At 48.7% G+C, this 25,913-nt stretch overlaps 7 protein-coding genes across 7 annotated transcripts; 3 read left to right on the top strand and 4 right to left on the bottom strand.

Moving 5' to 3' along the window:
- Window positions 1-441: 441 nt before the first annotated feature.
- Window positions 442-2,384, top strand: F5B22DRAFT_636074 (endoplasmic oxidoreductin; the record flags this gene model as incomplete). The annotated part of the gene is made up of 2 exons (XM_047977239.1): window positions 442-2,201; window positions 2,276-2,384. 2 exons carry the CDS (start codon window positions 442-444, stop codon window positions 2,382-2,384), a joined length of 1,869 nt encoding a protein of 622 aa, XP_047831257.1.
- A 540-nt stretch (window positions 2,385-2,924) lies between these two features.
- F5B22DRAFT_130601 (U6 snRNA phosphodiesterase Usb1) lies at window positions 2,925-4,511 on the bottom strand. The gene is made up of 2 exons (XM_047968955.1): window positions 4,024-4,511; window positions 2,925-3,865 (listed from the first exon to the last, which is right to left on the bottom strand). The coding sequence occupies exons 1-2, from the start codon at window positions 4,286-4,288 to the stop codon at window positions 2,976-2,978; spliced, it is 1,155 nt and encodes a 384-aa protein (XP_047831256.1). The 5' UTR covers window positions 4,289-4,511; the 3' UTR covers window positions 2,925-2,975.
- Window positions 4,512-4,798: 287 nt separating this feature from the next.
- F5B22DRAFT_636073 (major facilitator superfamily domain-containing protein) lies at window positions 4,799-6,462 on the bottom strand (the record flags this gene model as incomplete). The annotated part of the gene is made up of 6 exons (XM_047977238.1): window positions 4,799-5,244; window positions 5,283-5,711; window positions 5,783-5,870; window positions 5,924-6,061; window positions 6,097-6,285; window positions 6,379-6,462. The coding sequence occupies 6 exons, from the start codon at window positions 6,460-6,462 to the stop codon at window positions 4,799-4,801; spliced, it is 1,374 nt and encodes a 457-aa protein (XP_047831255.1).
- Window positions 6,463-7,888: 1,426 nt separating this feature from the next.
- F5B22DRAFT_130512 (uncharacterized protein) lies at window positions 7,889-8,770 on the top strand. Its single transcript, XM_047968952.1, has 2 exons — window positions 7,889-8,530; window positions 8,613-8,770. Exons 1-2 carry the CDS (start codon window positions 8,111-8,113, stop codon window positions 8,700-8,702), a joined length of 510 nt encoding a protein of 169 aa, XP_047831254.1. The 5' UTR covers window positions 7,889-8,110; the 3' UTR covers window positions 8,703-8,770.
- A 328-nt stretch (window positions 8,771-9,098) lies between these two features.
- On the bottom strand, window positions 9,099-13,916 carry F5B22DRAFT_130508 (CPSF A subunit region-domain-containing protein). Its single transcript, XM_047968951.1, has 5 exons — window positions 11,597-13,916; window positions 11,230-11,546; window positions 11,005-11,178; window positions 9,709-10,954; window positions 9,099-9,645 (listed from the first exon to the last, which is right to left on the bottom strand). Exons 1-5 carry the CDS (start codon window positions 13,686-13,688, stop codon window positions 9,113-9,115), a joined length of 4,362 nt encoding a protein of 1,453 aa, XP_047831253.1. The 5' UTR covers window positions 13,689-13,916; the 3' UTR covers window positions 9,099-9,112.
- Window positions 13,917-14,428: 512 nt separating this feature from the next.
- Window positions 14,429-15,847, top strand: F5B22DRAFT_130335 (uncharacterized protein). Its single transcript, XM_047968950.1, has 2 exons — window positions 14,429-14,986; window positions 15,137-15,847. The coding sequence occupies exons 1-2, from the start codon at window positions 14,602-14,604 to the stop codon at window positions 15,505-15,507; spliced, it is 756 nt and encodes a 251-aa protein (XP_047831252.1). The 5' UTR covers window positions 14,429-14,601; the 3' UTR covers window positions 15,508-15,847.
- Window positions 15,848-21,010: 5,163 nt separating this feature from the next.
- F5B22DRAFT_655173 (uncharacterized protein) lies at window positions 21,011-22,890 on the bottom strand (the record flags this gene model as incomplete). The annotated part of the gene is made up of 2 exons (XM_047979867.1): window positions 21,011-21,465; window positions 22,637-22,890. The coding sequence occupies 2 exons, from the start codon at window positions 22,888-22,890 to the stop codon at window positions 21,231-21,233; spliced, it is 489 nt and encodes a 162-aa protein (XP_047831251.1). The 3' UTR covers window positions 21,011-21,230.
- Between the last annotated feature and the right edge of the window lie 3,023 nt (window positions 22,891-25,913).

Here is a 25,913-nt window from a genome sequence, read left to right as displayed (position 1 = left end):
CGTCTGCTAAGTTCTTAGCACATCCAAAATCTGGCTAAATCCAAATTCCCATAAACCGGACACTTCACCCACCTTCTCCTTGCTACCTAGGCACTTGTCCTAGCACATACCTGGGACAATTGTCGACCGTGCCGCCCCTCTCCCGTCTCGTCTGCAGCTCTGCATTTGCCGAATGCAGCAGGAACGTAACATTGGTCGCGACCCATACTACCTTTGCTCTCCTTGTCGCCCGTGCTTGCTACAACGACACGCCGAGTCTCGATAGTATAGTCGGTTGTCGGTTGTCGGTTGAGTAAAGTGTCCATAAGTGCTGCGACCCCGTCCACGCACCGTCATGCCGTCTGCTGGGAAGCTCTTCTTCCTGACTGTATTTGCGCTCTGGGCTTCACCTGCGCTCTGCAAGACTACCACCCAAGGAGAGCAAGATGACTCTTGTGCAGTATGTTGTTCCCGCTGCTCTCTATAATTTCTCCATTCCTCTTTCTCCTTGCCATCACGCCGACCATTGTGGCGACCATTGCGCCGTCGCGTCTCCACGGCCACCTGTTTAACCATGCCATTTACCAGTTCTCACCCGAGTCCATTGTGAGCGACGCTTGCGTTTCCTACCAGACCCTCGAAAGCCTCAACGAAAAGGTGAAACCCGTCGTCGACGAGCTCACCAGAGAGTCCGACTTCTTCTCATATTACCGATTGAACCTATTTAACAAGATATGTCCGTTCTGGAACGACGAAAATGGCATGTGTGGCAATATCGCATGCGCCGTCAACACGATAGACAATGAGGAAGACATACCCAAAATATGGAGGGCGAGCGAGTTAGGAAAGCTACAGGGCCCATCCGCAAAACATCCAGGAAAGAAGGTACAGAAGGAGAAGCCACGGCGACCTTTACAAGGATTGTTGGGAGAAAATGTTGGCGAAAGTTGCATAGTGGAGTATGACGACGAGTGTGACGAGCGAGATTATTGCGTGCCGGAGGACGAGACCACGAGCTCTAAGGGCGACTACGTGAGCTTGGTCCTCAACCCGGAGCGATTCACTGGCTTCGCTGGCCAGGGCGCCAAGATGGTATGGGATGCGATATACAGGGAGAACTGTTTCCAAAAGTCATCATTCCCGCAGTCGGCCTCCTTGGGCATGTCCTCGCTACTCCAGGGCCCAGCCGCCCAAGATTTTCGCAACGTTCTTCAATCGGCAGAACGACAACAGATTATTGAGCAACACCAAGACCCTAGTACATCTTTTGCACAGACTGGCCTGGAGAACGAGGACGAATGCCTTGAAAAGCGCGTTTTCTACCGTGTTATATCCGGCATGCATTCCAGCATCAGCACTCACCTTTGCTGGGACTTTCTCAACCAAACCACAGGCGAATGGCAGCCAAACCTGAAGTGTTACACCGATAGGTTGCTTACTCATCCTGAACGCATCTCGAACCTATACTTCAACTACGCCCTACTCACTCGGGCCGTGGCGAAGCTGGGCCCTTATCTGCAAGGTTATACATTTTGTATGGGCGAGCCGGATCAAGATGCTGCCACGAAAGCCAAGGTTCTTGAAGTCACGGAGGCAGCGTCATCTGTTCCCCAGATATTCGACGAAAGTCTGATGTTCAAGAATGGTGAAGGCCCTTCTCTGAAAGAAGATTTCCGAAATCGCTTCCGAAACGTGAGCCGCATAATGGACTGTGTCGGCTGCGACAAGTGCCGGCTTTGGGGTAAATTGCAAACTTCGGGCTACGGCACGGCGTTGAAAGTTCTTTTTGAAACAGACAACGATAGCGGTGAGGTTCCCGAACTCAAGCGAACAGAGCTGGTCGCTCTATTCAACACATACTCGCGACTCAGCAGCTCAGTAAGAGCGCACCACCAATTTCGAGCAATGGCCCAGGCTGCGAAGGCCGGGGAACCGATAGAAGTAACACCGATCCCAGATCGCGCAAAGAAACCACATGCCGTCAAACACTCACCAGAGCCACAGACGAACCCTGAACCTATCAAGTCAGAACCCAGTACGGCTAATGAAGAACTCGTGTTGGATCCCGAGTCTGATTTTGATATTGATGACTTTGACGAAGCGGATATATCAACTGGAAAGGAAACAGGAAATGCGAAAGAGCACTTTTGGCAAGAGTTGAAGGCGGTCATGAAGGCCACCAAAATAGTCGTAAAGTTATGGCTTGGGTTCCCCAAACTACTGTAAGTTTGCCATTTCCTCATCATCAATCCTAACTCCCATGGTTTTTCAACTAATGCAAAATTCGATGTTCTAGCCTCAAGATCATGCTCTTCGAACTCAACCGTTTCTGGGAGTTCTACATTGGACTTCCGGTGACGCCGCGAACTTGGCATCTAGAACGTCCAAGCTTCGATGAGCTATAGAGTTTCCATCTTTATTTCTCTTTTGCTTCTCTACTCCATTTATTCCACTACTTTTTTTTGCCCTTTTGCTTGCATAGATATAGGCGCACGTTATGTTTACTATTCATAAAAAGAACGAAGAGATCGTGAGTTATAAATTCTTGTGGGATTTTGATTGCATTGTTTGGAAACAGGATATATAAAGAAAGACTACTAGCGAACTTTTTTTTGTTTGCTCGCCTGTTGGTTCCATATGGAACTCAATATTTAGAGAGCTATGTTGGGTCTTTCGAAATCGCTACAAACCATAACGATGGAGTTTTAATAGGCGTTCCGGAAGGGGGCATGGAAAATGGTGTTTTGTCTTCTTCAAATATTCTTCTTATTTGTGCCTATTACACTTGTTTATATTTCAATGCAGTATAAACTACCTCTTAGCCAGTTACAATTATATAGCATCGGCTGGCTAGCTTTGCCCCCTGGCAGAATTCGTACATGGAATGATGTTTAGGTTTTATTCATGCGTGAATCAGAAACGTTACAGCCCCAGTGGGCGATTCTGCAAGTCTCTAAAATCCAGTAAATGTTACGCCCTGTAATGCTTAAGAAGGCTTACATGCCAAACAATCCACGACTCCCACCGTCATCCCTCCGATTCCTCAACGGGATATGCGTCACGATATTCCCGATCTTGGCCTTGATGCCCTCGACACGAACGCGCATGGCTCGCACTGCGTCTCCCATCGTTTTTGCACATTCCGGCGCGTGGACGTCAGCATCGGTAGTAGAGATGGTGTAGGCCGTGTTCAACACCTCTTCTGTGAGACGCCGCAGGTCGGCGCTCGGCAAGGCGAAGGACCATGCTATGGAGATGTGGAAGGCGCCGTCCAGCGTATCCTCTTGGTTGCTGCCGCTGTCGTTATCAGAGGGTTTGGCCCAAGCGTATAGAGGCGGCTGGTCGAAGGCTGTTGCGATGGCGTTGGTGTGGCTGAGAAGGGATGAGAGTTGAGGGTTTGAAGATTTGGGAGGGGTGGTCCTAGGAGGGCTGGGGGGGTTCGTATTTTGAGTGTCATCGTTGTCATTCTTATTAGTAACACTCTTCTCATCTATTTGTTTCTCGGGCTTGCTGAGATTGTGGGGCTTGTTGGCGGGATGGGAATGATGTGACGAGCGGCTGCCAACCCGCAGGACGAGAAACGACCGCGATGACTCTTCTGTACGGTGCCATTGGAGACCTAATGGTGAGAGCTCGAAGGGCGCGATCCCGCTTGTGCGGATGCGCGATTCGAGAGAGGATAGGAAAGCGTCTTTTTGCGACGTGCTTAGCACGATCGGGCGTGAGAGGCTTATGTGTAGGGGTTGAGGAGCGCCGAGGTCAGAGGTGAGGAAGGTTGTTATAGAGGTGTGATGGGGTGAGGGTGAGGGTGAGGCGGCATTGAGATTGCATTGGAGGGTGGAAAGGAGGGTGGTGAGAGTCGCCCGCTCTGTTGATGTTGGGTGCCCTGTCCTTCGTCAGTTTACATCTCTGAAAGCCTCGTTTTACTATCATGAAGAGTGTCGTGTACCAAGATGCTCTCTATGTGTTCAGACCCGTATACATGAAAATGGAAATGTATACAGTGAGAAGCAGAGCTTGTGAGATGGATGAGAGAAAACTCACACTCGATGTACAAGTGACTGGGCCAATGCCCGACCTTGTGAGGATTCACGCGCTTCCGACCCTGGTGCAGCGTCGGGTCATCGTTTGCGCTGACGCGCACGGTGGATGCGTATAAATCGTGAAAGGCGGATGGAAGAGGTGGAAGCACGTCGTTTGCTGTGTTTCGAGATGCACCGTCATCTGATGACGTTTTTTGTCTCTTCACGCGAGGGCTACTAGGAGCTTCTTCTGACTCGTCTGAGTCCGAATAATCTACAAGTCCCATTTCTAGATTCTATCTCTATCCATGTGCCGCTGACTCGGGTCTGTGGCATAGTGAATGTATTTATATGTAGGTAGAGATATCAGTTGTCAGAAATTCATCTGGACATATCCCTTTTGGCCAGATGTATTGCGCGGAGTTGTAGGTGATCTCCCCTGTACAGTAGTCCATGCATTGTGGGCTTAGGTGGACGCTAATTAGGGATGGGTTGCGGGGACTAGCTGAGCTGCAGGCCGTCACACTTTAAAGAGCACTTTCTTCTATATTAATTTACCTACTACGTATCACTGATCTTATTAGGAGTTCGTGCCAAGCTTGTGTATGATTTTCTAGAATTGCATTGATACGTCAAGCTGGATAAGCCAATATTTTTCGGCTCTCAAACCGGTGAAGTCTTCATGTCTGGCTTCGAGACTTCGAAGTTGGTCCATTGAGAATAGCATAAACACATTCCCATAATGGGAATCCCATTACGGAACATAAAATTGATTGGCTTTCCGTAGGATCATGAACTCAAAGCCTCAAGCGCTCTGCTTTACGTAGTCGGCCCTCAAACTTGTAGAAAATGATGGGCAATGGAATCATGGCAATACAGATAAACCCGAGCAATGAATTATCCCATCCGAGACCAAGAGTGTCATATAACGGCGGCCCTGCCAAAGGAAGCAGGGCTCCTACTGTACTTCTGAGGATGATGTTCGCGGCACTCGCTGACGCCGAATACATCGGGTACCTATCGACGAGATACGTAGTGATAGGCAAGAAGAGTCCCATAATGCCAAAACCGTACGGGGTCAGAGAGAGCAGCGTGGATGCCCAATGATTCTTGTTAGCGGCACTCCAACCGTACCAGAACAGGGTCACCGGAAGGAAGATGCCGAAGTATATACTGATCATAAGGCGCATTTCGGGCTCGAAGTGACCATCGTTGGCCTGGGCTAGACGGATAATGGTTCTGTCTGGAGGAAGGTGCAGACTAACCATCCCAAGATATTACCCAAGCCAAGAGAGAGATACACGAGCCCTGTTAGATCGACGTTGAATCCATATGTTTTCTCAAACACAGCCGGGATTGTCGTGTAAAGGAGGTAGACGGTTCCGAAGACGAAAGCAATATATAACGAGAGAAGCAACACTATGGGAGACAGAACAAGCATTTTCAATGGCCTTATTAAGCCAGTAAGTATGATTCTGCTTGTACCTTGGCCATTCGAGTTATCATAGCAGCTCTTGAGGCTAGCTTGTCCAAGCTCTGCTCTAAGCAGCACTGTCTTTCTCTGTATTAAGACTTTATGATTGGTTTCTCTTGTTATCATTTGGATCAGAATCGTAACTAGTGAGGAAGCGGCAAACACAATCCAAAAGTCATATCGCCATCCTGGGAACTTGGTTAAGAAACCCCCGATCACAGGCCCAACAGTTGGACCTTAGAGTGGTTAGCTAGGGACGTTGGGTAGCACATAGCAGCTCGATTTCGTGAGAAATCGAAAGACTAACCGAGTAAGGGCCCAATGTTCCATACACCTATCGCAAAACCTCGCTGATCTGGGCGAAAAAGATCGCCAACAATGACACCGCCGAGCGTCTGAAGTGAGATTAGTACACCGTTTTGTACACATAATTAGTAACTGCACTCACCAAGCATCCAGCTCCACCAACACCACTGAAGAAACGAGAGACAATGAGGGTTTCGATATTAGGGGCTAAGACGCATCCGATCTGCCAAAGACAGAAGAAGACGTTGGCGGCGGTTAAGACGGGCTTGCGCCCATATATCTCCGAGAGGCAAAGGGGGTTAGCAGCGTTATGACAGACAGCAAGCCCACCCACGTCCATTTATCCCGCGACGAGAAATTCAAGGGCATCGCGGGGTCCTCTTGACTATCCCAACCTACGATATTCTCGTCAAGATTGGTTACTGGGAGCGTTTCATATCGTAGTTTTGTTCTCTTCATTTTTTGCATCATTGAGTTGAGGGTCGCTGAGACCCCCAGAATACTCTGTGTCCCATCGAGTGACGTCCCACGGTCAATGGCAGCCTAGAGAAATTATTTGAGTCACAGAGCAACTGCGATGAGGTAGAATTCTGTTACATGTTGAATTTCAAGGTCTACCTCGTAACTATTTCCTGCTGATTTTTCATGCTCATGGCGACTGACAGGCGGTATGGTTCCCATAGCTATTGATATTATTTTCAACAAGTATTGTAAACATCAACTTTCAAACTTGGGCAAATGAAGTCGTCTAAAAACACACAAAATCCAATAAATCAGCTTAGACATAGAATAAAGTAAACAATCTTGGCCGACTTAACAGGAAAGAGGGGAAGAAGGCACCCCCTGGTGATTGTCGATGGCAGCCTGTTACCTAGTCGGTCAGTGAATGCAAGCGAGTGCGAGTCGCAGTTTAACACCGAAAGCAGATTGGAGGCATTGTGTCTGCGGAACAGCGACATCACTTATTTGGAAGGCCAATGCGATCATGGCCAGGCCAGCCAAGTATGGTAGAAGCGGAGTTCACATAAGTATTCTAATAGTTGTTGGTGCCTGGCAGTTATTCGACCTGCAGTAGTTTGCTGCGTGTTCAACGACCGCCAGGGGTCGGGCAAGTATCATTGTATTCCGCGGTTGCAACGTGGGCCATACTTTGCTTTATGTATGCGCTCCAATGGTGAGCTGGAGCATACCGCTTCTTTTCAAAGACAGTCTGCATATGGAGTATTCAAGAGGTATTCTTGAAGAACTCGAGGTCCGCTATTTGATTATATAAGCATCAGCTGCAGCAACCTCGACCAGCTGTCAACCAAATTGTGCACGTATCGCGTAGGATTTCTACGTGAATGACAACAGCCCAACCGCTCAGCTAAACTTCTAGTTCTTAATAGTCAAATTGAACAATAATTTTTCAAACAGCTTGTACTGTGAAGAAGCGAACACGAGTAATAATCTTGTGAGTACCTGAAAGAAAGTGATCCTGCTTGCGGAATCCACGGCACAGCATAGGTACTTACATGGCCACCCCCACACCTTGCTCCAGTATCAGCCGTAATAGTACAATTCAATACCTTGATGGCTTACGACAGCTCTCATACTACTTGATGATAATTACTACCATAGGTACAGTAGGGCAGAGCTCTGGGCAGAGGTTGGGGGTTATCAAAGAGATGAGATGTTGATCCCTGCATCAATGTTGCGTCACTGGGCAGGGCAGAGCCGCCTGTGGGTCAACCGTTCTCGGCGCAAGCCACTTGACGCGCATTCCCGACCTCGACAATTACATCATACCCTAGCGTCCAGTTCCAGCTCAGCTATGATGATGACGGATTGGCTTTTACACTACTTACAAGACCAGACACAGCCGATGCCCGGGATGGGTGGATAGGGTATGATAACATGATATAGGTACCTACTTACTGTAGGTAGATTCTGGTAGATACCTACATATGGAGTCCCGACGCGAAGCTGTGTGCGACAAAGCAGCGAATCGGGTGACGATGATCGGAGCATCTCCTACGTAGACAGGTTTCCAAGCTATTAGGGTCTTTGTATATGATCCCGATGCTACCTTCTGCTACCTTCTTTCTCGTCTCCGTCTCCCCTGTCTTGTCGTGCCTGAGAAAACAGTTCATCTGATCAATTGTATCCACACGAGCTCACAATAAAATATAACACCCATAGACAGCCCTTGACCACAGGTTCTCACCTACCTATTTAATTAACTTCAAACAAATCACCAGCATCCCAATTCTCACCAAAACCAAAACCAAACCCCTCATCTTCCAACACCATATCAATCAGTAACTACACAAATCCCACAAAACCAAAAATGTCCCTCCCCCGTCCCCTAGAGCAAATAAAGCGCGAGACCAAACTCGCCAACCGCTCCCCTCACCTGCGCAAAGCGAACCAGCCGCGCCCCGACCAAATCGACTCCCTAGACAACGTCGTGCCAGGCGGCATCTACCACCACGACGGGCCCTACGACGCAACGCTAGCCTCGCGCAACCAAGACGCGCGGTACGCGCCCCTCGCGGCCGTGAAAGAAGGCAACAGGGAGGCCTTGAAAGCCACGCCGGCCGTCAACGTCGTCGACAGCGTGACGAAGCATGTCCCGCTCCAGGGCACGGCCATCATCCCTCCGGGCGCCGTTGATTACGAAGGGAATGTGATGGATTACGAGGAGGGCGCTGATATCATGCGCGAGCCTGACGCCGCGGGCGGTGCGTATAAGCGGTATGAGCACGTCGTAAGTAATTAAAGTAAAAAAAGACGAGAACAGATATGTCATCGGGGTAGTAAGAATTACGTAACTAATTATCGACATATAGCAATACCACCCCAGCGACCTGAAAGGAAAAGGCGAGCCCGCGTACACGATTGAACGAGATCTCAAGACAGGCAGGAAAATGAAGGACTGATTAAACAGGGTTTCAAATGCGCAATGGTGAAAGGGAATACTGGTAATATGTTTAAAGCGTTTATGTTTATCACTGGCGTTACGGTTCTTCTTTTTTAAGCGGAGATTGAGATGTAGCTTTCAGAGTCCCGGGTAGTTTAAGGCAGGGCTAATCCACATTCACATTCGGATTTTAAAACAAGTGAAAGTAAAGAAAAATTCGTAATCACTGTTCTAATGAAGGTTATCCTCATACTTTTCAACAAGTTAATGATACATGGCGAGGAGAAACCCACCGCTCCTAACTCCTTGGCTCTTCCCCTTTTCCAACGGCCGACTACAAGACAAGACTGGCACGAACTTCCATTCCTGAATTCGGGATCCCTGCCACAAGGCCAGTACTGATCTACTTTATACGCGCGCAGGAAATTATTAGATGTACCCCAGCCCACTCGTCCCCAACACTTCCCTGAGCACTTCCCGAGCCTCATCTACGCCAGCGAACCCGACGCGTCCCGCAATCTCGGCTTTGCGGCCGGCGCCCAGCTCGTTCCATCGTGCGAGAAGTGCACCGTCAATAATGCTTCGTCCCACGTTCGCGTCGACACCTGGCGGGGACCGTCCCATAGTGCCGGTCGTCAAAGGAGCACGGTAGGCTTTGGGGTTGAGGGCCGCATGTTGCGGCAATGAAGAGATGAGCTGTCCACATAGGAGAGAGAGCCGGCGATACTGTGGCTCAGATATCGGCGAGAGTGTGGCAAGGACGCCGCTTGGCGAGCTAAATAGGATTGTTGATGCACTATGCAAGTGTCTCGCTGACGAGTCTCCGTCCGACTGATTCTGAAGGAAATAGTCCGACGTAGCCGGTAATGTCCGTGGTAGTTGCCTGCTGCGAGTTGGTATATTGCCGCCAGTGGAGAAAGAAGTACGATGTAGCAGCAGGTGACCTTGGAGCGATTTGGGATCTGCTGATGGTTAGCTAGGCGCCCAAGAATGTTTGAGCAAACAAAATTTAAAAATCAACTCACGTTCCGGGTTGTATTCTAGTATATGAATACCGCCATCTGCATCGCAAGCCACGATGAAAAGGTCATCCTTATCAGGGAGGAAATCGACAGTAAGCACCTCGAATCTGGTTGCACTCTTTCCATAGAGTGTCATCCGATAAGGCTCCTCTGTATAGCCGGTGAACCAGACACCTTGGATGGCATCAGCCATGAGGCAAAATCCAGTACTCTTTAACTCCCGAACTGCCGTTACATAGCAGGTCATATCCATAAACGCAACCGGCAGCAGAGAACCATCCTCTTTGAGGCCTCGTACCATACACTTCTGACCTTGTGCAACAAGCATGAGTCCTTGCGTACCGATTTCGGAGAGTGCTGTTACCGCGCCGCGTGGAATGTCTTCTCTTGCGATGAGCTTTAGTTTTTTGTCCGTCTCCGGCCGGCCAGGCTGGGGGATAACGGCCACCACATCATATACAAGAACTCGGCCCTTAATTGGTAAGTCCTCTCCGCGAGAAATAGCAGTTCCAACAACGATGAGATATTTCCGCTCGTTTGTTGACTCCGAGACCTCTAGGTGAAGCGCTTCAACGCACATGACTCTTTCAAATGGCTCCATCTCAACTGTGTCGATTTCTGTCCATGTTAAAGGGTTAATAAGTTTGATGAGCCCATGTGTGACCATGGGCTTCAGACGAAGATCCTTCTCCAGCTGCCATTCCTTATGGTAGTCGTCATCTTTAGGCAACTCAAAAGGGACCTTGGTCCCGCAACCAACGACGAACGTTCCTGAAGGGCTATGAACGGCAATGACATGTGTGTCAATGTTTAAGGGAAGTTTCCGCAGAGGCATACCGATTGCAGCATAAGTCGTGTTGCTTGCTGAGAGTTGACAGACTCGTGCGATACCACGAGAATCCGCATAGATGAACCCTCGCTCACAGCCTTCCGTATGAAACGAGCTCATGCCGCGTACAGCGCATCCTTGAAGCCCGATGACTTTTGGTAGCGTCTTGGAAGATTTGAGAATGAAGTGTGGGGAGTCGCCAGGCAGAAAAATGGTCTTGTACCCAGCTATGTTGCCGGATTGACGCATTGGGTACGTCCTTTGCCCTTCAACGTCGTCCTCTGTAACCGTTTCCGGGTTGTTTGCTATGGTGGAATTTGGTAGCTTCAGAAAATGTAACACCTGAGAAAGCCCTGTGGTAGGTTCGGAAATGCTTCGAAACGGTTCATATATAGCCACATCATTTTGATTGTTTCGAGTCTAGATTATGTGAGTAGATGCAATGATATGCGGCCGCCCAGGGAACTTACGACGAGGTAGGGATAAGAAGATGTGTTGTCACCCAGATCAGCAACCAGAATCTCCTTGAGACTCTCCCGGGATGTGCCACGCCTCGCTGCATAGTCTGCAGAAAGAATTGGAGGCAAGTATGACAATCCTTCAGCAATATATATAGGTGCCGTGAGATCAGGGAGAGAGTATATCTTTTACACTGGTGTTAGCACATTTCCGTAGACTTCCAACGGTTGACGTACATGAAGGGCGCCGGTCTTGCTTAACAAGAACATCACTATGTTCTCTCCCGAGTTTGTGCCTTTATCACTTGAAGTCTTTAAGAAAACACCATACTTGTCTTCGTAAAGACACCCTGTTATCCATTTTTTAGAAGCTAATGAGGTGTCGTGCTTCTCGAGCTCCTCTAATTCTAGGTCATTGTCCATTTTCGCAATAAGCACGCTTGCGTCGTCTCTAACAAGCAGCATATAAGGGTCGGCTATACTAGCGTAGTCGATTCTTGGTTCTGCCCCGGTTTCTTCGTCTAGCATAGGTAATATCTGGCTAAGCCCGAAATCTACCGCGGTGCGTTAGTATCTTTGTGGAAATTCGGGACTCTTTTCGTACCTCCATCGTAGCAGTGAACGGCAGTCTTTAGAACTTGAATTATCCTCATATGCTGGCCCATAGTACCGGCCTCGATCGTGAAACCAGCCGCTGGGTCAAATTCAGTGCCTGTTAAAGCTTCAAATCCGGCCCCCGTTAAAGCATAGATATCCGATGTTTCATATCCGTCCAGATCCACCTTTGAGACGATCATAAATTTATCATACTGCGCTGAGGCGTCATAGTCGGCTCCTAAGGTGTTAGTACCCCTGTCGCCCTGTAATGATTTGGGTATGGGCTTTTGTGCAGCAACTGTCCAGAACCCCCTGGCCTCTGGGAATTCGAACCGTCCAATAACTCTAGGTTGAATAGCTTTGTTTATTATGGAAATCGAGCCGGCGTACCCCTTTCCCGTGGCGCAAACAAGGCTAAGGTCACTCGTTACGCCCTCTTGGGTCGATTGTTCTTCACCTTTGGATCCAGATGTTGGACCAAGGGCGAAGTCACGAATCGGGGCGATGCTGACAAGGGAATCATGTATACGAAACACAAGTTCGCCGGATCGTCCCCCTTGGCCATCGATGACATCTGAGGCTTGTTTCGCCGGCGCGGACTCTTCTCCATACAAATCATCATCATCTTCCATATCCTCTAGGTCTTCATCATCCATGTCGAGATCAAGAGAAGTATCATGGACCCGACGCCTTCGCTTTTCCGATTGGCTTTGTTTTCGTGTCCAACCAACAACTAGAGAATCGGATTCCTTGCTTCCAACGAATAATGCACTTCGGCCAAGCTTGCTGAGAGTTGATACACGTGTTGGAACGATGTTTCCGCCAGAATCCGGCCCAACCATTTGAACGCTCAATCCCGATACTGTACGGCCATCAATCCTAAAAGTGATAAGCGCTAAACGCCCGTCATTGAGCACCATCAAGAGTTCTCCATTTTCGGCAGATACGACCTCAATCTGACAGCCTTCTAATTTGAGCTCAAGCTCGGACTGATCAACTAAGCTAAATGACGTGGCCAGCTTTGAGAAAGAGTTCACCCCAACGCCGTGGGTTTTCCCAGACTGGTCAATATGAATCAATTCATTTGCTCCGATCAACAAAGCACCACCGACCGGCGCAGGGAGCGCAAGCACGCGGGATAGATCTTGTGGAAGCCCATTTACAGAAAGTATTGTGGTCGACGCCCTTTGCTCCAGGTCGAGGGTGAAGACCTTATATGACAATGAGTCTTTTCTTTTAAGCACCAATGACGGTGCGGCGGTTGAAGAGAGGATTCCAAATGTAGGCTCTCTATACTCATGTAGAAAGGCAATATGCACAGGATGGATGAGACTGGGATCAAGATTGGGCAGGCGTAAGACAAATGAAGTTGCAAACGATGTCTCTTGTTTGTTGCTAGTACCACTTCCGAGCGTGGTAGACGGCTCTTTGACCGGGCGAGGGCCATCAAGTTCCTCGTCCCAATCCTGCATATCTACATCCTCCTCGTGTGATCTGAATTGAATAATCGCAAGGTTACGCAGCCCAAACTTCAGGGCAGCACACCTGCTTCCCGGATCTGCAATAAGAAAGTTGACATAGAAACTCAACGGCATAGCCCAGGGGGCACTTTGTAAATCCTCTTGTTCATAGTAGTGTACCGAGATTGTTCGCATTGCATGCTTCACAGGGTCCCATTCGATCAAGCTTACTTTAGCATCCTTGAACGCAACCAGGAGAGCATCCCCTCCAGACAACGAAGGCGGGTACTTGACTCTCGCAAGCCCGGTCACTGTTCCAGCGAGCGCAAACTCTGCGACGAGGACAAGCTTGGTATAATGTGAGCGATCGGACCGAATGAGGGCTGAATCGGCACCAAGGAAAGAGGCTTCGAGTCCATCGTCATCGTTGATACGCGTGTCGTAGGGCTGATCGGTAGTGGATGACTGTAGCTGGGAGTTCTGGGCATTATCTAGCTCGGCCGACACCGACTTGGTCGTAAAGATCTGGATGAGAGAATACTTGGCAACAACGAGATTGTTGCTTTGGGCCGAGATAAAGTGCAAGCTCAGAGAATGCGTGACGGCGGTGGGAGGCGTCAACTCCGCGTAGCACTGCATGTTGACTGTTGTTGGCGCATTTCACTACGTATACTCGGTCAATGGCTAGCTAGACCAGCGATGCGCGCAAGATACAAGGGCCAATGTTGGAATACTCGCTACGTATGTCGATATATAGAGCCTGTTGTTGGCGCAAAACGCGTGTTGACGATATTTGATGCTCCAAGAGCTCCAGCTCTGGGCTCCGCTTCCCATTCCATCCACACCTCACCTCGCAGTAGGTCTTCACATGTGCTGGACTTATCGGGTTTCTGATAAGGGGCGATCGTACCTTACATAGGTACAGTTAGTACAAAGGACCTCACCTGCAGCGTTATCGCCATCCTTTTAATTGCATAGACGAGTATACCGCTCTAGCAAATACATGTTATGGTATGCCTAGTATGTACAACCTTGGAACTAACCAGGTGATCCCGTCAGGCCAAGTCCGCCTCATCCGTCCATTCTCTATGTGAAATGGTAAACTTGGAAGCAGACATTAGGTATCACGGTACCGACCTATATACAGGCATTAAACTCTGGCCTGGAGAAGATGATGGATTTCTCCCGGAATTGAAAGTGCGATAACCTACCGTCGTTCTATGTCAAGCTTCTATCTATCTGCCCAACTTAACCCCCTAATTTACTGGGTATAGCACCACGTCATGGTGAATCGAGGAGAGCTGATACACGAGGCCAGCCCTGAAGATCGATGAGAGTTTCACACATGCTCAGTCTAGGGTCCTTTGGTTTTCATTCAATATATCTTCTAATTCCATTATCTCATGAATAGACCATTGATGTCTGGTATCATCGACCTTACCCTCATCCAAGGTCGTTGATGCATCATTCTACACCTAATCAGCATCCTTCTCATCACCACTCTCGCACGTTACTGTTCTCTTCCTTATAGATTTATTAAGGCAGCACCGAAATGCCTTCAGCTTCTTACTTTCGTTTCTTTGACCTACCAGCAGAGCTGCGGACCAATATCTTGTCTTATCTGCTGATTTCACGATACGGCATCGTCCTCTATAACTGCACCCTGTTCGGCCTCACGGCCACTGATAGGGTAACATTCTTGTACATCTTTCTCGTCAATGTACAGATGTATCAAGAAGCGTCTGCTATATTCTATTCAAGGAATCGTTTCATACTCAATGGCCAAAGCCACCGATTGCCGGGACACCTCACGAAAGCCGGTGGTTTTTTGAGTCCACAGGGGCGGGATGCTAGACGAAGAGTTCAGACTCTTTCTTTGTATTTGACTCGAGTTGGTGGCGAGTTCGAGAATGTACTAGCACCTGCTATTTCCGATAGTAAGTGTGATGCCGGGGCTATTATCGTTTCCCAATCAGGGTTAAGAGGGGACAAACTACCCTCTAGCTCGTAGCATGCCCTCAACACTCTCAGTGATTTGGATCACCTGAAAATACCGGCGAAGGTGGCTATAGCTGACTGTGCCGTAGTGATCTTATCTGGTAGCTTGCGCAGCTTAAAGATATGCCTTGGGCCACCAAGTTCACAACATGCCAGAATATCCGGTCCCAATATCAACATAATGACGACAGTCCCTTTTCAGGCGCTCCTGGATTTGTTAGCTGACCCAGATCTACAGCATGTCGAACTGTGCGTTTGGAAAGTCCACTGGAGCATCTTTTGCCGTTTTCATGAGAACTTAGAAGCGTCAACCAAAGAAAAGACCTCGGAAACGGTGGATGACCATGGCCTTGCCACAATTCGCGGTCATCCAGACTGGATCCAACTTGACTGGCAGGCAATGATAGAAAATTTCAGGGCAGGTGAAAGAATTCTGAAAATCAAGGACGTGGACTCCTGAAGATTCAACAGCTAAAACACATTTCGACCGCAACATGCGTAGGCACGCTGCAGGTCTCTAGCAAGAGTGATTTGTTGTGAGAGATGTGGATGAATGGCCACCGAACCAAGATATCAATTTGGAACCAAAGCACGGATCACATGTGCGTTGCTAATCATGCGTATCAATATCAGACCGGCCACAACGGATTTCAACGCTGGCTGTATCATAGCGCTTTTCGTCAATGTCATAATCCCATGTCTTCCTTTGGGGACGAATAAACTCGAGACACGCCGAGACTGTATTTCGCCGAGATCGTCGGCCAAGAAAATGTCGCCAAGGTACACTTCTTCAATGCTCCAATACTCACCAGTTTAGCAAACCCGTACAAAGAAACTGGGAGCTTGCGACGTTCTGGAGGGTGATTGCATTTGCCCAGAAGTGCCCAGCCTCGCCCAGCCGCTTACTCTTCGGCAGTACCCGTCCACGCGTTGACGGGCCTGCTTTTCTTCTGCCGAATATTGGCATCTACTGGTTAAAGCTTGGTTCTCGAATCCTCACCACGTTACACCCACAGGCCTTACTGAAGCTCTTACGCGTAATAAGCAGCTGCCAAGGCCATGTGGTGCTCATCCGGCTGGTGGTGAGCCTCTTGGCTCTCTGAATTAGTGAAGTGACGTTGCTACCACTGTTGGCTAAGATGAGATGGATATCCCGCCTCAACAGATGGTCATCAAGAAGAGCAGAGACGGCAAGAGCGAATGAGCCGGAAATACATTTGACGCACTTCTCACGAAAAGACTCAGAAAATAAGCAATCTCCGCATCTCACTACTGCCTATGCATGCACCGGCTGTGGATGACCTACATGGGAAGATGTAGGTGACCTGCCTTCTTATGAGCTTGGCATCTTTGAGTAGGTATTCAGCAAGCCCAGGCGGTGTACACTACCTAGACGTTTTGGCTTGCAGGCGGATGTGTACCCGGCATAAGCTGTCTAAAAAGAGGCGTGGTGCATATTGATCAGTGACTGTGCGAGTTGATAGATATGATTATGATTACGGGTCTCCGCGAAAGTCACCGGGGAGCGTATCCTAAACATGAAGTGAGTTTCAGAAGCAAATTTTGTAACATCACTCATTAAGATCGAAATACCTGCATCAGTGACAGTGCAATGTATTGCCTACCTAGTACAAGAATTACTACGGGTTCAGATGATCTCCGTCAATATCTTACAGTTGAGTCACGAGTTTGTCCGCGATCCAGAAAACCAAACACTTGTGTCACCATCACTGTAAACAATGACGTTGAGTCTCAGGAAGCATCGGGGGTGAGGCTTATGTCTTGCGGAGAGAAGGATTTAGAAGATCATTTCCTTCTGGCGTTCTGGGCTGCTCTGCTCAGCTCAGCACCAGCCGTGTAATGGGCGCTGATTCGGATCGGACTCCGAGAGGGATCTCTCTCGGGCCTCGAGTAGTCCCGAAGCGAGCGCTCTTCGTCTCAACTTGCTTTCCATGAACCTTTTTCAGCCAGAAAAAAGAATGACAGGGCCATGCTTGCTACACAACGTGATAGCGTTTGCGCGACATGGGCAGACAAACAGTGGCAAGGATCTCGTTTCATCGAGGACGGTTGGTAGGCTTAGATACGCATAGAGACGGCTTATTGCTACATGAATTATCACACAGAGAAAACAAAAGGGTGTACACAGAAAACATGGGGAAGGGTTGGGAAGGGGGGCAAAGTTACTCGGGAACATAACATTTGACATGACCTCGCAGAACCTCGGTACAATACTCAACTTGTTATTGGTGCTACTCTGTGATGGTAAGCAGACAGGCAGGCAGAATAACAGCAGCGCATGCAACCTTCTCGAAACCCACGGACGGGGATTGAATGGAACTTGGTATGCCGTAGGTATGCATGATGCTGCATGCATTTCAGTGCTACAACCGACCTCTCGACATAACACGACACTGCGGTATTACAGGCACAGGAAAGACATGCCTGCATGACCCGTCAGAAAACCCTCCCGCCTTTGAGGCATTTCTTTATCCCGGGGATAGTGATCTATAACGTACCGTCGTATAGGTAGGTTTGCTACCGGTACGGCATACTCCTTGTTGTTTCTATCCAGACATGTGCAAGTCATTTTCCCCCGGTTGAAGTCTGTGTGTCTACGTGCATGCATATCGCATATAAACGATGTGACAAGCATGGGTTCCGCCACCACAGTCCAGCATCCTGCTCCTAACTACCTAGTAAGATACCTAGTTCCTCGTGTGTTCGCCACACAGCTACCTGCCAAATGGTTTGCTTGTTGGTGAACGAATACACATGTAAGACGCGATCAGATAATGTGCTGATGGTGCCTCCAGGGGGGTGGAAAATAACGCAATTCTGGGGTTCCTGACGTTGTACTAGATATTACAGTACATAGACGGAGATAAGGCAGGCAGAGACGACTAAAGGCGAGGCTGATCACCTTCACCGAAGACAATCTGTTCACACACATTGGGAAGATTACCGAGGCTTGATACCTACCTACAGTAGTAGCCTAACCATCAAGGTGCTTATTAATGCCCTGTACGGACCCTATACATGTATGTCCGCGTTTGCATCGAAGATACCTGCCTACTTACCTTGCGTCATAATATATCCCACGTACAAAATCCAGGGTCTTGGCTAGCCAGGGCGTAACGTGCTGTACAACAACACCCTCTATGTAGTTCCCTCTTCGATCTGTACCTTTTGAACCGATCAAAAGAGGAAGAGAAGAATAGGAGAGAAGGGGCGAGACCAGGCTTTCAGCAAAGCTAGCCGCCAGGAAGGAATGAATGTCAGCTTCCAGACTGGGGGCGGTGCGTTGTGTCAGTGAGCGAAACGCAGACAGCTTGGCGCATGCTGGGATCATCGGAGATCCCACGCTGTCGGATAAGAAAAGGCTGAACCCTGGCAAAAATAAATGCCCTTGTCGGTTCGATCACTGCTCTTTCAAGTCCTTGTGTTACGGCTTGTTGCCTACCTAAGTATTGTAGTGGTTGCGGCGGTCAATTTATCTCATCCAATACAACTAGGCTGCATATCGTCATTGCTGAACTATGACATTATTACAGCTCTCAGCATTCGTTCGACGGGTTGTAGTTGCACGACACATAGTTCCATCGCCATGAGCCAATGGCCTTTTTCTGAAAGGGATGATGAGCAGTTGGGCAGAGTGATAGACAAATACCTGAACACCTTTCATTATTCATAGGGAGTTATGATGTAATAGATAGGACGTGCGCTATCTGCCTCGCCTTGCGAAACTGCGATCCCCTGCTCTGCCGCTCCTGGCATGGACATGGATGCGTTACCTACTGCTATGTACTTAAGTGGTGTGTGGCAAGTATAGCACTTTGCGGGGAGAATCTCAGTCAGCCTACTTGATAATACTTTGTACGGAGTATACCGGTATACGGATTTGATATGAGCACAACGTGGTGCAGAACTGTAGCAATGTATACTCAGCGTGCAGGCTCTCTCGTCTGACATACCTGGGCACCCATGGGGATACCAACCATATCCTTCCCTTTTTCCCACACTTCATTGCATCACGTATAGATATCTTAGGAAGCCTTGATAGACTCTCTTTACCCTTCCAGTTTCGCAAACGGGTACTACTTTCGAGGAATACACGCCAAGTAGGTACCAAGTCGGCAAAAAGCACATAAGCGACGCAAGGTGTATAATATTCTGTTCAGATATATAGCCAAGCCAAGAGTCGAATATGCCGCGGCCCGGAGCGCCTTGTCCTTGTGTGGATAAGCCAGTGTTGTCAGGGTCCTATGTAGTGTATTGTACATCTCGCCGGTGTATTGATCATCAAGACTTGGAGGGATTCCCCTTCCTCGCCTCACCATCCACGGTGCTAAAACAGACATAGTTAGCATATCAGTCTAACAGTACTACTTATGTAGTGTTTGAGATGCTCGACAGGATGACGTAGTTCTTGATCCTTATTGCCCTTTTTATCTCGAGTTTCTATTTGCTACCTACCCTTCTGCTACCCTTTAAGTAAGATGGTGTGTGCGTGCATTGTGTAAACGATCTCATCGGGTACACGAAATGCCCGCGATAGTTGTTTCCGTCTTCGCGCTGATCTACGGGCAGAAACACTGAAGCCAATAATAGTGAGTGATTATGCACATATTGCCACCGTCCGTCTGGGTACACAGTTATCAGTTAAGTAAGAGAAAGAGGGAAAAGAGCAGCAGGGACGGCCGCAGATCTCATGTCAAGTGTTGTAAATCCGGCCCCTTGCGGCAAGCCTCCAGCCAGGACTTCCGAGATTAATCCTCAAGTCCCGAGGCGCGGCGTCTTGGTATTTTCTTGGTATTGTAGTGCATCTCGTCCGTTTAGGAAAAGAATTAAAACAAAATTGACCACGTAGACGTAGGGACAGGTATTTACTTACACTGGTACCTACTTAGCACAAGTACATCACACACTACTTTTTTTAGCCTGTTCCAACTTCGGAGATATATCGCATACTTCACTCTTCAATTCTTAGTTGATCATATGCTAAAGTGTTTTTTTCGTTTTTTTTTACCCATTTCCAGCTAAAGCAGAAGTCCCAAGCTTACCGATCGCATTTGCTGCAAGATGAATGGTAGGTAGATTAGGTTGGTAGTGTCGGCTACTGCTGTAGCCTACAGGCCACTCATGTACTGTACCTACCTACTAATTATAGGTAGCGTATCACCACCAGCTACATTTGCGGTAGGGCTTCCTCGGGCTTCCTTCACTCCGTAGCAGTCGAACCTGGATGCTGGAGCCTGATGACGCATGTCGTTCGCTCCAGCGTTTGGTGAGACTGGGATTGGCACTTCTCACACAAACCCTGATCTGATCGAGTTGTCTGTGCGATAGATAAGCCTCTCGCGTATGTTCATCTGCGTATACGCAAACGCCTACATAATACTAGGTAGGAATACGCTGGGTACTTACAGAACAGACACATGTGCACCTTGGCATGTAACATTGCCTAAAGATCTGCCATTATCTCGGCCATGACGGTAGTGAACACATACCAAGCCTCTAGCAACAGCCTTGAAAATCCGGACATTGATTGAATCGACTTTCTATCACCTGTGGCAGTGTACGTAACGGACACATGGAGGGGATATGCAACCCTCTATAATAATTAAAAGAAACAAGGGCATACACATACTAGCCGGCAGGCAAAGAAAACAGTAGGTGAATGAATACCTCCAGCCAGGAAACCAAGCGGGTTCTCTCTTCCTCTCTCTCTTTTCCCGCCTTGTCATTTACATTTCTTAGGGGAAGTATTATCAATCCATTTTCTATCGATCTATCCCGTCCCCCAGCGCTATTTGCCCTGCTTCTCGCATACAGAGTACATTGGCACATGCAGCGGACAACCAAACCGCGCAAAACTAACCCCTGCACGCCCATACTTGCCAGGTATGTAAGTAGGTATGCGTAAGTAGAGATAGAATGCGTGGACCTCTCGAACGCTGAAAAGGCAATAGAAACATTTTGTCTTCAACCCACTCTATTGCCTGATGTGGTCATTCTACGCGGAGGATGTGAGTGGATAAGTTCCTCGCTACCTATTGCATACTTCTGGGGAAAACATTATCTCGACACTAACGCTGTAAGTATGATGATCAAGATACTAACAACACTATCTAGTACTAGAGTACTACTATGGTAGATACCTACATGTAGAAACTAACTACTCTAGGCAGTGTATGGAAGTAAACTCTGTACACATTTCCCAGTTTGCTCGAACAGAGCAAGGATGCCTCTGGATGCGCTCAAGGGGATCCCCGTCTGCCAAGGAAAAGCCAAGTCTCTGGTAGTCGCTTCGCCAAGACTCCCCTGTCTCCTTTCCCCGCCGCAGTGCAACGTACGCACGCGCATCAGTGGAAGGGGGATTTGTGACGAGGAATGGATCTGGTACTCGAGGGCTTCCCTAAGCATGTAAGTACTGGTACGTATGTCTATGTACCTATGGTAATAGCTGGATTGCTTGAGGTTCTTTCGCCTTCGACAATGATCTACCTACGCGTTTCACTGCCCATTCATTTCACAAAATATGGGAAATATTAATAATAGCTCAATTGACGTATCCGTAGGGCGAAACTACGCAATTCCCATCCTTTGTGCGGCCCACTCACCGGGCGGAGTTAGGTACTTACTTACGAGAGGAGGAGCGGGCAGGAGTAGCGGAGAGGGAATATTATGTACATAGGTAGGTACCTAGGTACATAGATACCTTGAGTGGCAGATAAGGCTTTCGCCCCTCTTCTCGAACTGACCCTTCGTTCTTTCTGCGGCACATCTAGCCTGAGACTTCTATCATGTGATGCATCACCGGCGGGTACGTCTGGACCACAGCTGTACAGTTCGTCCGTTTATTTGCAGGGATGTAAATAAATAAAAAAAACACCCTTACCAGCGAACCTATCAGTTCTCAGCCAGACAGCTCGGTGTGGGGGACAAACTCTTAACACCCAAGTTGGCTCTTTCGTTGTACGTGTAACTACATAGTAAGGGAGGAAATGGCAAAGTTCCCGGCCATGCCCCGTGATCATAGGACCATGTAACCATCTTGCAGACGTCGACGCATGCACGAAACAGATACGAAGCGAGATGGCAAGGAATAAAAAAAATTCCAGGGTAAATTGAGTACTATTCTGCATTGAGGGTATTGTTCTTAGTCTGATCATTGTTTTCGGTCTATCTCGTGCGCCCATCCCAAAATCCTATCCCAGTTCCAGTCACCATAGGAAAAACGCCACTACGATAAAAAAAAAAAAAAAACCTATGCCTTTTCTCTTAATCCCCAGGCTATCATCAATAGTCCTGTGGTGCCTTCCTCTAGCAGAGCATGTGAACGCCGTTGTTGAAAAATCATTGCAATCAAAGATGAATCAAATCAGATAACTTCGTAAAGTGTCGCGCCTGCCATTTCCGTCACCTTTTTGTGCGGTTCTGTTTTTTGTGCAAGGGGAAGCGCCGAATGTAGAAAGTGCCGCGTGAAGATCAATTTGGTTGTGAAGCACGCGAGGAAATGAATCAATAGCATTGATGGAGTCATGCAGTCTAAGGTCGCAATTTGTCTCGAAGACTGATGAGTTTACTCGACGGCAACCTCGTGGAAGTCTTCCTTGTGCTCATCAGGGTGCTCGCCGTAGTGGACAGGGCCGAGCTTGAGGACGCGAAGGCTTGGTGCGCTGCCTGCGCTGCTCACACTAGAACTGCGACGCGGGTGCAGGGCGGGTTTGATGTCCTGGGCAGTAGGGTACGAGGCCGAGGTCTCAGGAGCCAGAGAGAGGAAGGTTGAAGGTCGAGGAATGACCTTGTTGACGCTCTTAACAGTCGGAACGGAAGACATTTTGTTTGATAGAGAGGTATGTGTTTAGGTTGTAGGTATGATGGTCACTAATTGCGTGTGCGGGAGTGACAAGGTTGCGATGGCTGCAGTTTAAGATAGAATGACTGGTGAGCGGGAGTACGACTGACTAGCCTTGTGCTAGAGGGGCGGTTTCCTCGGCTTTGTCTGTGAAAAGGTTGAGAGTGACTTGAGTTGGATCAAAGAAAGTTGAAGGGGAAACTAGAACGGACGCAGCTCTTTATACTACTCACTCTGTGGCACTTGGTACGTGATGGGCGATGGAGAGACACGGGCCACCACGGCCACGGCAACCCCCACAAGGGACATCATACCTAACACCGGAGGGTACTTGATAAAACCTTCTGGGATCGTCCATTGTGCCTGCCCATGGTTGTGAGTCGCCAAGACTTACAAATTATGTTGTCCGGTCCGCCACGGTGGTGGATGTAAGTACTGTACGAGTGCCAAGGTTTGTGGGTGTACCGCAAGCTTCGAGGTTTCAGCTAGGTAGCCAAACTACGCAGTTCCCGGGCATTCCACCCCCACAGGCAAGCACAATCATACTTTGGGTGACTCTGCGCGCCTGCAGCAGGACTGGGCAGAAGACTGGGTAGAAGACTGGGGCCTGGGCATCGGTGTTAGCAGAGAAAGCGAAGCGAGTGCTGTGGTACTCGCGAGGGCCTTCTTAGAATGGCATTGGTGAGCACAAGAGCCTGGTACGGGTGGGTGGGAAGAGGATGATGACAGCAGGCGGCTGTTTGCCGTAAGTCGCTGGTCGCTGACCTCCTACACACACCACACACGAGTAAGTAAGTAAGTGTTGGTCACTTCCAGGAGACAAGTGTCCTTGGGTCCTGGGTGCTGAGCGCCAGTCGGGGCCAGGCCAGACGTCCCGCACGTGGGGTGCTGAATGGCTCAATTGGCCATGCACAGAGATAACGCTCGGAGGAGCAAACAGCACAGCGCGAATCTCCAGACGTTCACATGGTGCGTAAAGTTTGACGACCCCCCCCGAACCCCCGGCTGCTCAAGTCTTCCAACCTAGCATCTGCCTGTATCTGCCTGTATCTGCTTTCTCTCGACCGTAATTGGCCCAGCTCAGGCTTGGTACACGGCTAGTCGAGGTAGGAAAGGAGGGAGGGAGGGGGCCCGGCACTGGCAGAGAGAGAGGGGCCTCGGTCGGCTGAAGGGAGCGTGTCATGATGCAGCGGCGCGAGTTGGTCGGAACCCGCCAGCAGAACAGAGCAGAGCCAGCACCCAACGCCCGAGGCGAACTGATGTCGTTGGCTTTTATATGAGAATCCGTGTGGAGAAGAACAATGCGGCTCATTTTAAGCTTTATGACACCTCGCGAAGTCCCGGCTCCAACGAGGCCTCGAAAATGCCCGACAGTGAGCTGTTCCAGGCGCCCCAGCAGACCCCAGCAGGCCCTAGGTGCCCTCGACAAGTGCTGGGCCTCGCTGCCGCGTCTGCCATTGGCTGCGCTGAGGCCCCCAACGAGAATTCCTCGGAGGGGGCCCGCGCCCCTTGTCCCCGCACGCCAGTGCCCTCCCCAGCCACCGTTCGATATGAACATATGCCCATACACAGCACGGAAATATCTGTTTAAAATGATAATAAAAATAAGAACAAGAATAAATGCTGCTATGGTGTATCCAGGTCATACCTATTGATGCATATATCTGATTATGTGCCGAACTTGATGAAGCATGCTCTTCACCAAGTACTGTAGGGTCAGTTGCGAAATCAGATACCTTAGGAGGTCTAAAGAACCTGATATTCATCCCTGATCGATATAATTGCAATTTCTATTGAAACTTCATGACCAGTCATGAACAGGAAAATGAACATCTCCTTTGAATTTGTGACTGGCATAAGTGCAGTTACCTCCCAAGACGACTTAACATAGATCAACATCTTCCAGGAATTGCCTCTACTTAGATACATCAAATACATGATGAAATTTCCTGTCCGAATTTACCTTAATTTGTTGTTATATGTGAGCTTCAGATAAATATACAGAGATGGCGAATCCGAGTACCTAATCCAATATACGCTCTCTATTCTATCCTCATACTCACCAGACTATCTTACTTTAGCACAGGCGACGTAACCCAATACCGATACGACACTCACAAGAGGTAAGAAGTGATAGGAGATAAATAGCCCACGTGTGCAAACGAGTATTGATAACTTCGACTTTTGATCTAGTTGTCAGCTAGCTCTTAGAAGAAAATAGTCTCACATCCACTCACGAAGGACCTACACGCGTCCCTTGCATATCACAATCTCATCAATGTTGAGATATATGAGAATCTATACATCTATAACCTACGCAGAGCGGGAAGCAGTCGATTCGCTTGACTTTATGATACGGACAAAGCAGATCATCTTTGGTATTCGTATTTACGCATGTCATGGCTCGCTCGTTAAACTCTCAGTGTAAGCGTTACATGGACAGGCTTTTGTTCCTAGCAGACTTTGACAGGATTGTCTAGGAAATCCACCAGCGTTCATCAGCAAGCAGGATTATTCCTGTATAGTGCCAAGATGCGATCTACTATTGGCTTTTTTTGCAATGAATCGATATATCCAAATGAGTTACGAGCTTCAGTTCTGCCCAAGGCTCATATATACGCGTTTTGTCTATCCGCTCACCACTCACAAGCCAGATACACGAGTTCAAACATGCTAGTTCATACGTCGTGTACGTCGAATAATCGACTTGGTTCATTGTTCAATCTGGAAGACGTGTAGATTTAAGGACTGCGGGTGACAGCTTAGTGAATTTGTTACACAACTATAACTCTGGCTGCCTGGGATACTCACCTAGCTGGAAGACATGGAGTACATACGATATGTCGAAGATGGGAAGGTCCCAGTCAGTGTTCGAGTTCTCGAGTTCTCGAGCTAGATGACGACCATGCAACTTCTATAGGTGGTATCTCACCGGTTGAACAGTGTTGTGACTCGGAGCATAAGATTCGTCCGGGAGTGCCGGATCTACTCTCAAGGTAACTCGA

The sequence above is a fragment of the Xylaria bambusicola genome (assembly GCF_022495145.1).
Source record: "Xylaria bambusicola strain CBS 139988 unplaced genomic scaffold F5B22scaffold_18, whole genome shotgun sequence".
In the NCBI taxonomy this organism is placed as follows: Eukaryota; Fungi; Ascomycota; class Sordariomycetes; order Xylariales; family Xylariaceae; genus Xylaria; species Xylaria bambusicola.
Note: the sequence above shows the minus strand (reverse complement) of the source record. Positions and strands in the feature narration are given on the sequence as shown.

What these genes read in the sequence shown, in the direction of transcription:
- F5B22DRAFT_130601 (XM_047968955.1), bottom strand. Translation starts at nt 4,288, where the DNA reads ATGGGACTTGTAGATTATTCGGACTCAGACGAGTCAGAAGAAGCTCCT. An exon ending in CAGTCACTTGTACATCGAGT is followed by an intron (nt 3,866 to 4,023) that starts GTGAGTTTTCTC and finishes GACGAAGGACAG; the next exon opens with GGCACCCAACATCAACAGAG.
- F5B22DRAFT_130512 (XM_047968952.1), top strand. Translation starts at nt 8,111, where the DNA reads ATGTCCCTCCCCCGTCCCCTAGAGCAAATAAAGCGCGAGACCAAACTC. An exon ending in ATAAGCGGTATGAGCACGTC is followed by an intron (nt 8,531 to 8,612) that starts GTAAGTAATTAA and finishes ATCGACATATAG; the next exon opens with CAATACCACCCCAGCGACCT.
- F5B22DRAFT_130508 (XM_047968951.1), bottom strand. Translation starts at nt 13,688, where the DNA reads ATGCAGTGCTACGCGGAGTTGACGCCTCCCACCGCCGTCACGCATTCT. An exon ending in GCAAGACCGGCGCCCTTCAT is followed by an intron (nt 11,179 to 11,229) that starts GTACGTCAACCG and finishes CCAGTGTAAAAG; the next exon opens with ATATACTCTCTCCCTGATCT. An exon ending in ACTAGAATACAACCCGGAAC is followed by an intron (nt 9,646 to 9,708) that starts GTGAGTTGATTT and finishes AACCATCAGCAG; the next exon opens with ATCCCAAATCGCTCCAAGGT.
- F5B22DRAFT_130335 (XM_047968950.1), top strand. Translation starts at nt 14,602, where the DNA reads ATGCCTTCAGCTTCTTACTTTCGTTTCTTTGACCTACCAGCAGAGCTG. An exon ending in AGCACCTGCTATTTCCGATA is followed by an intron (nt 14,987 to 15,136) that starts GTAAGTGTGATG and finishes ACTGTGCCGTAG; the next exon opens with TGATCTTATCTGGTAGCTTG.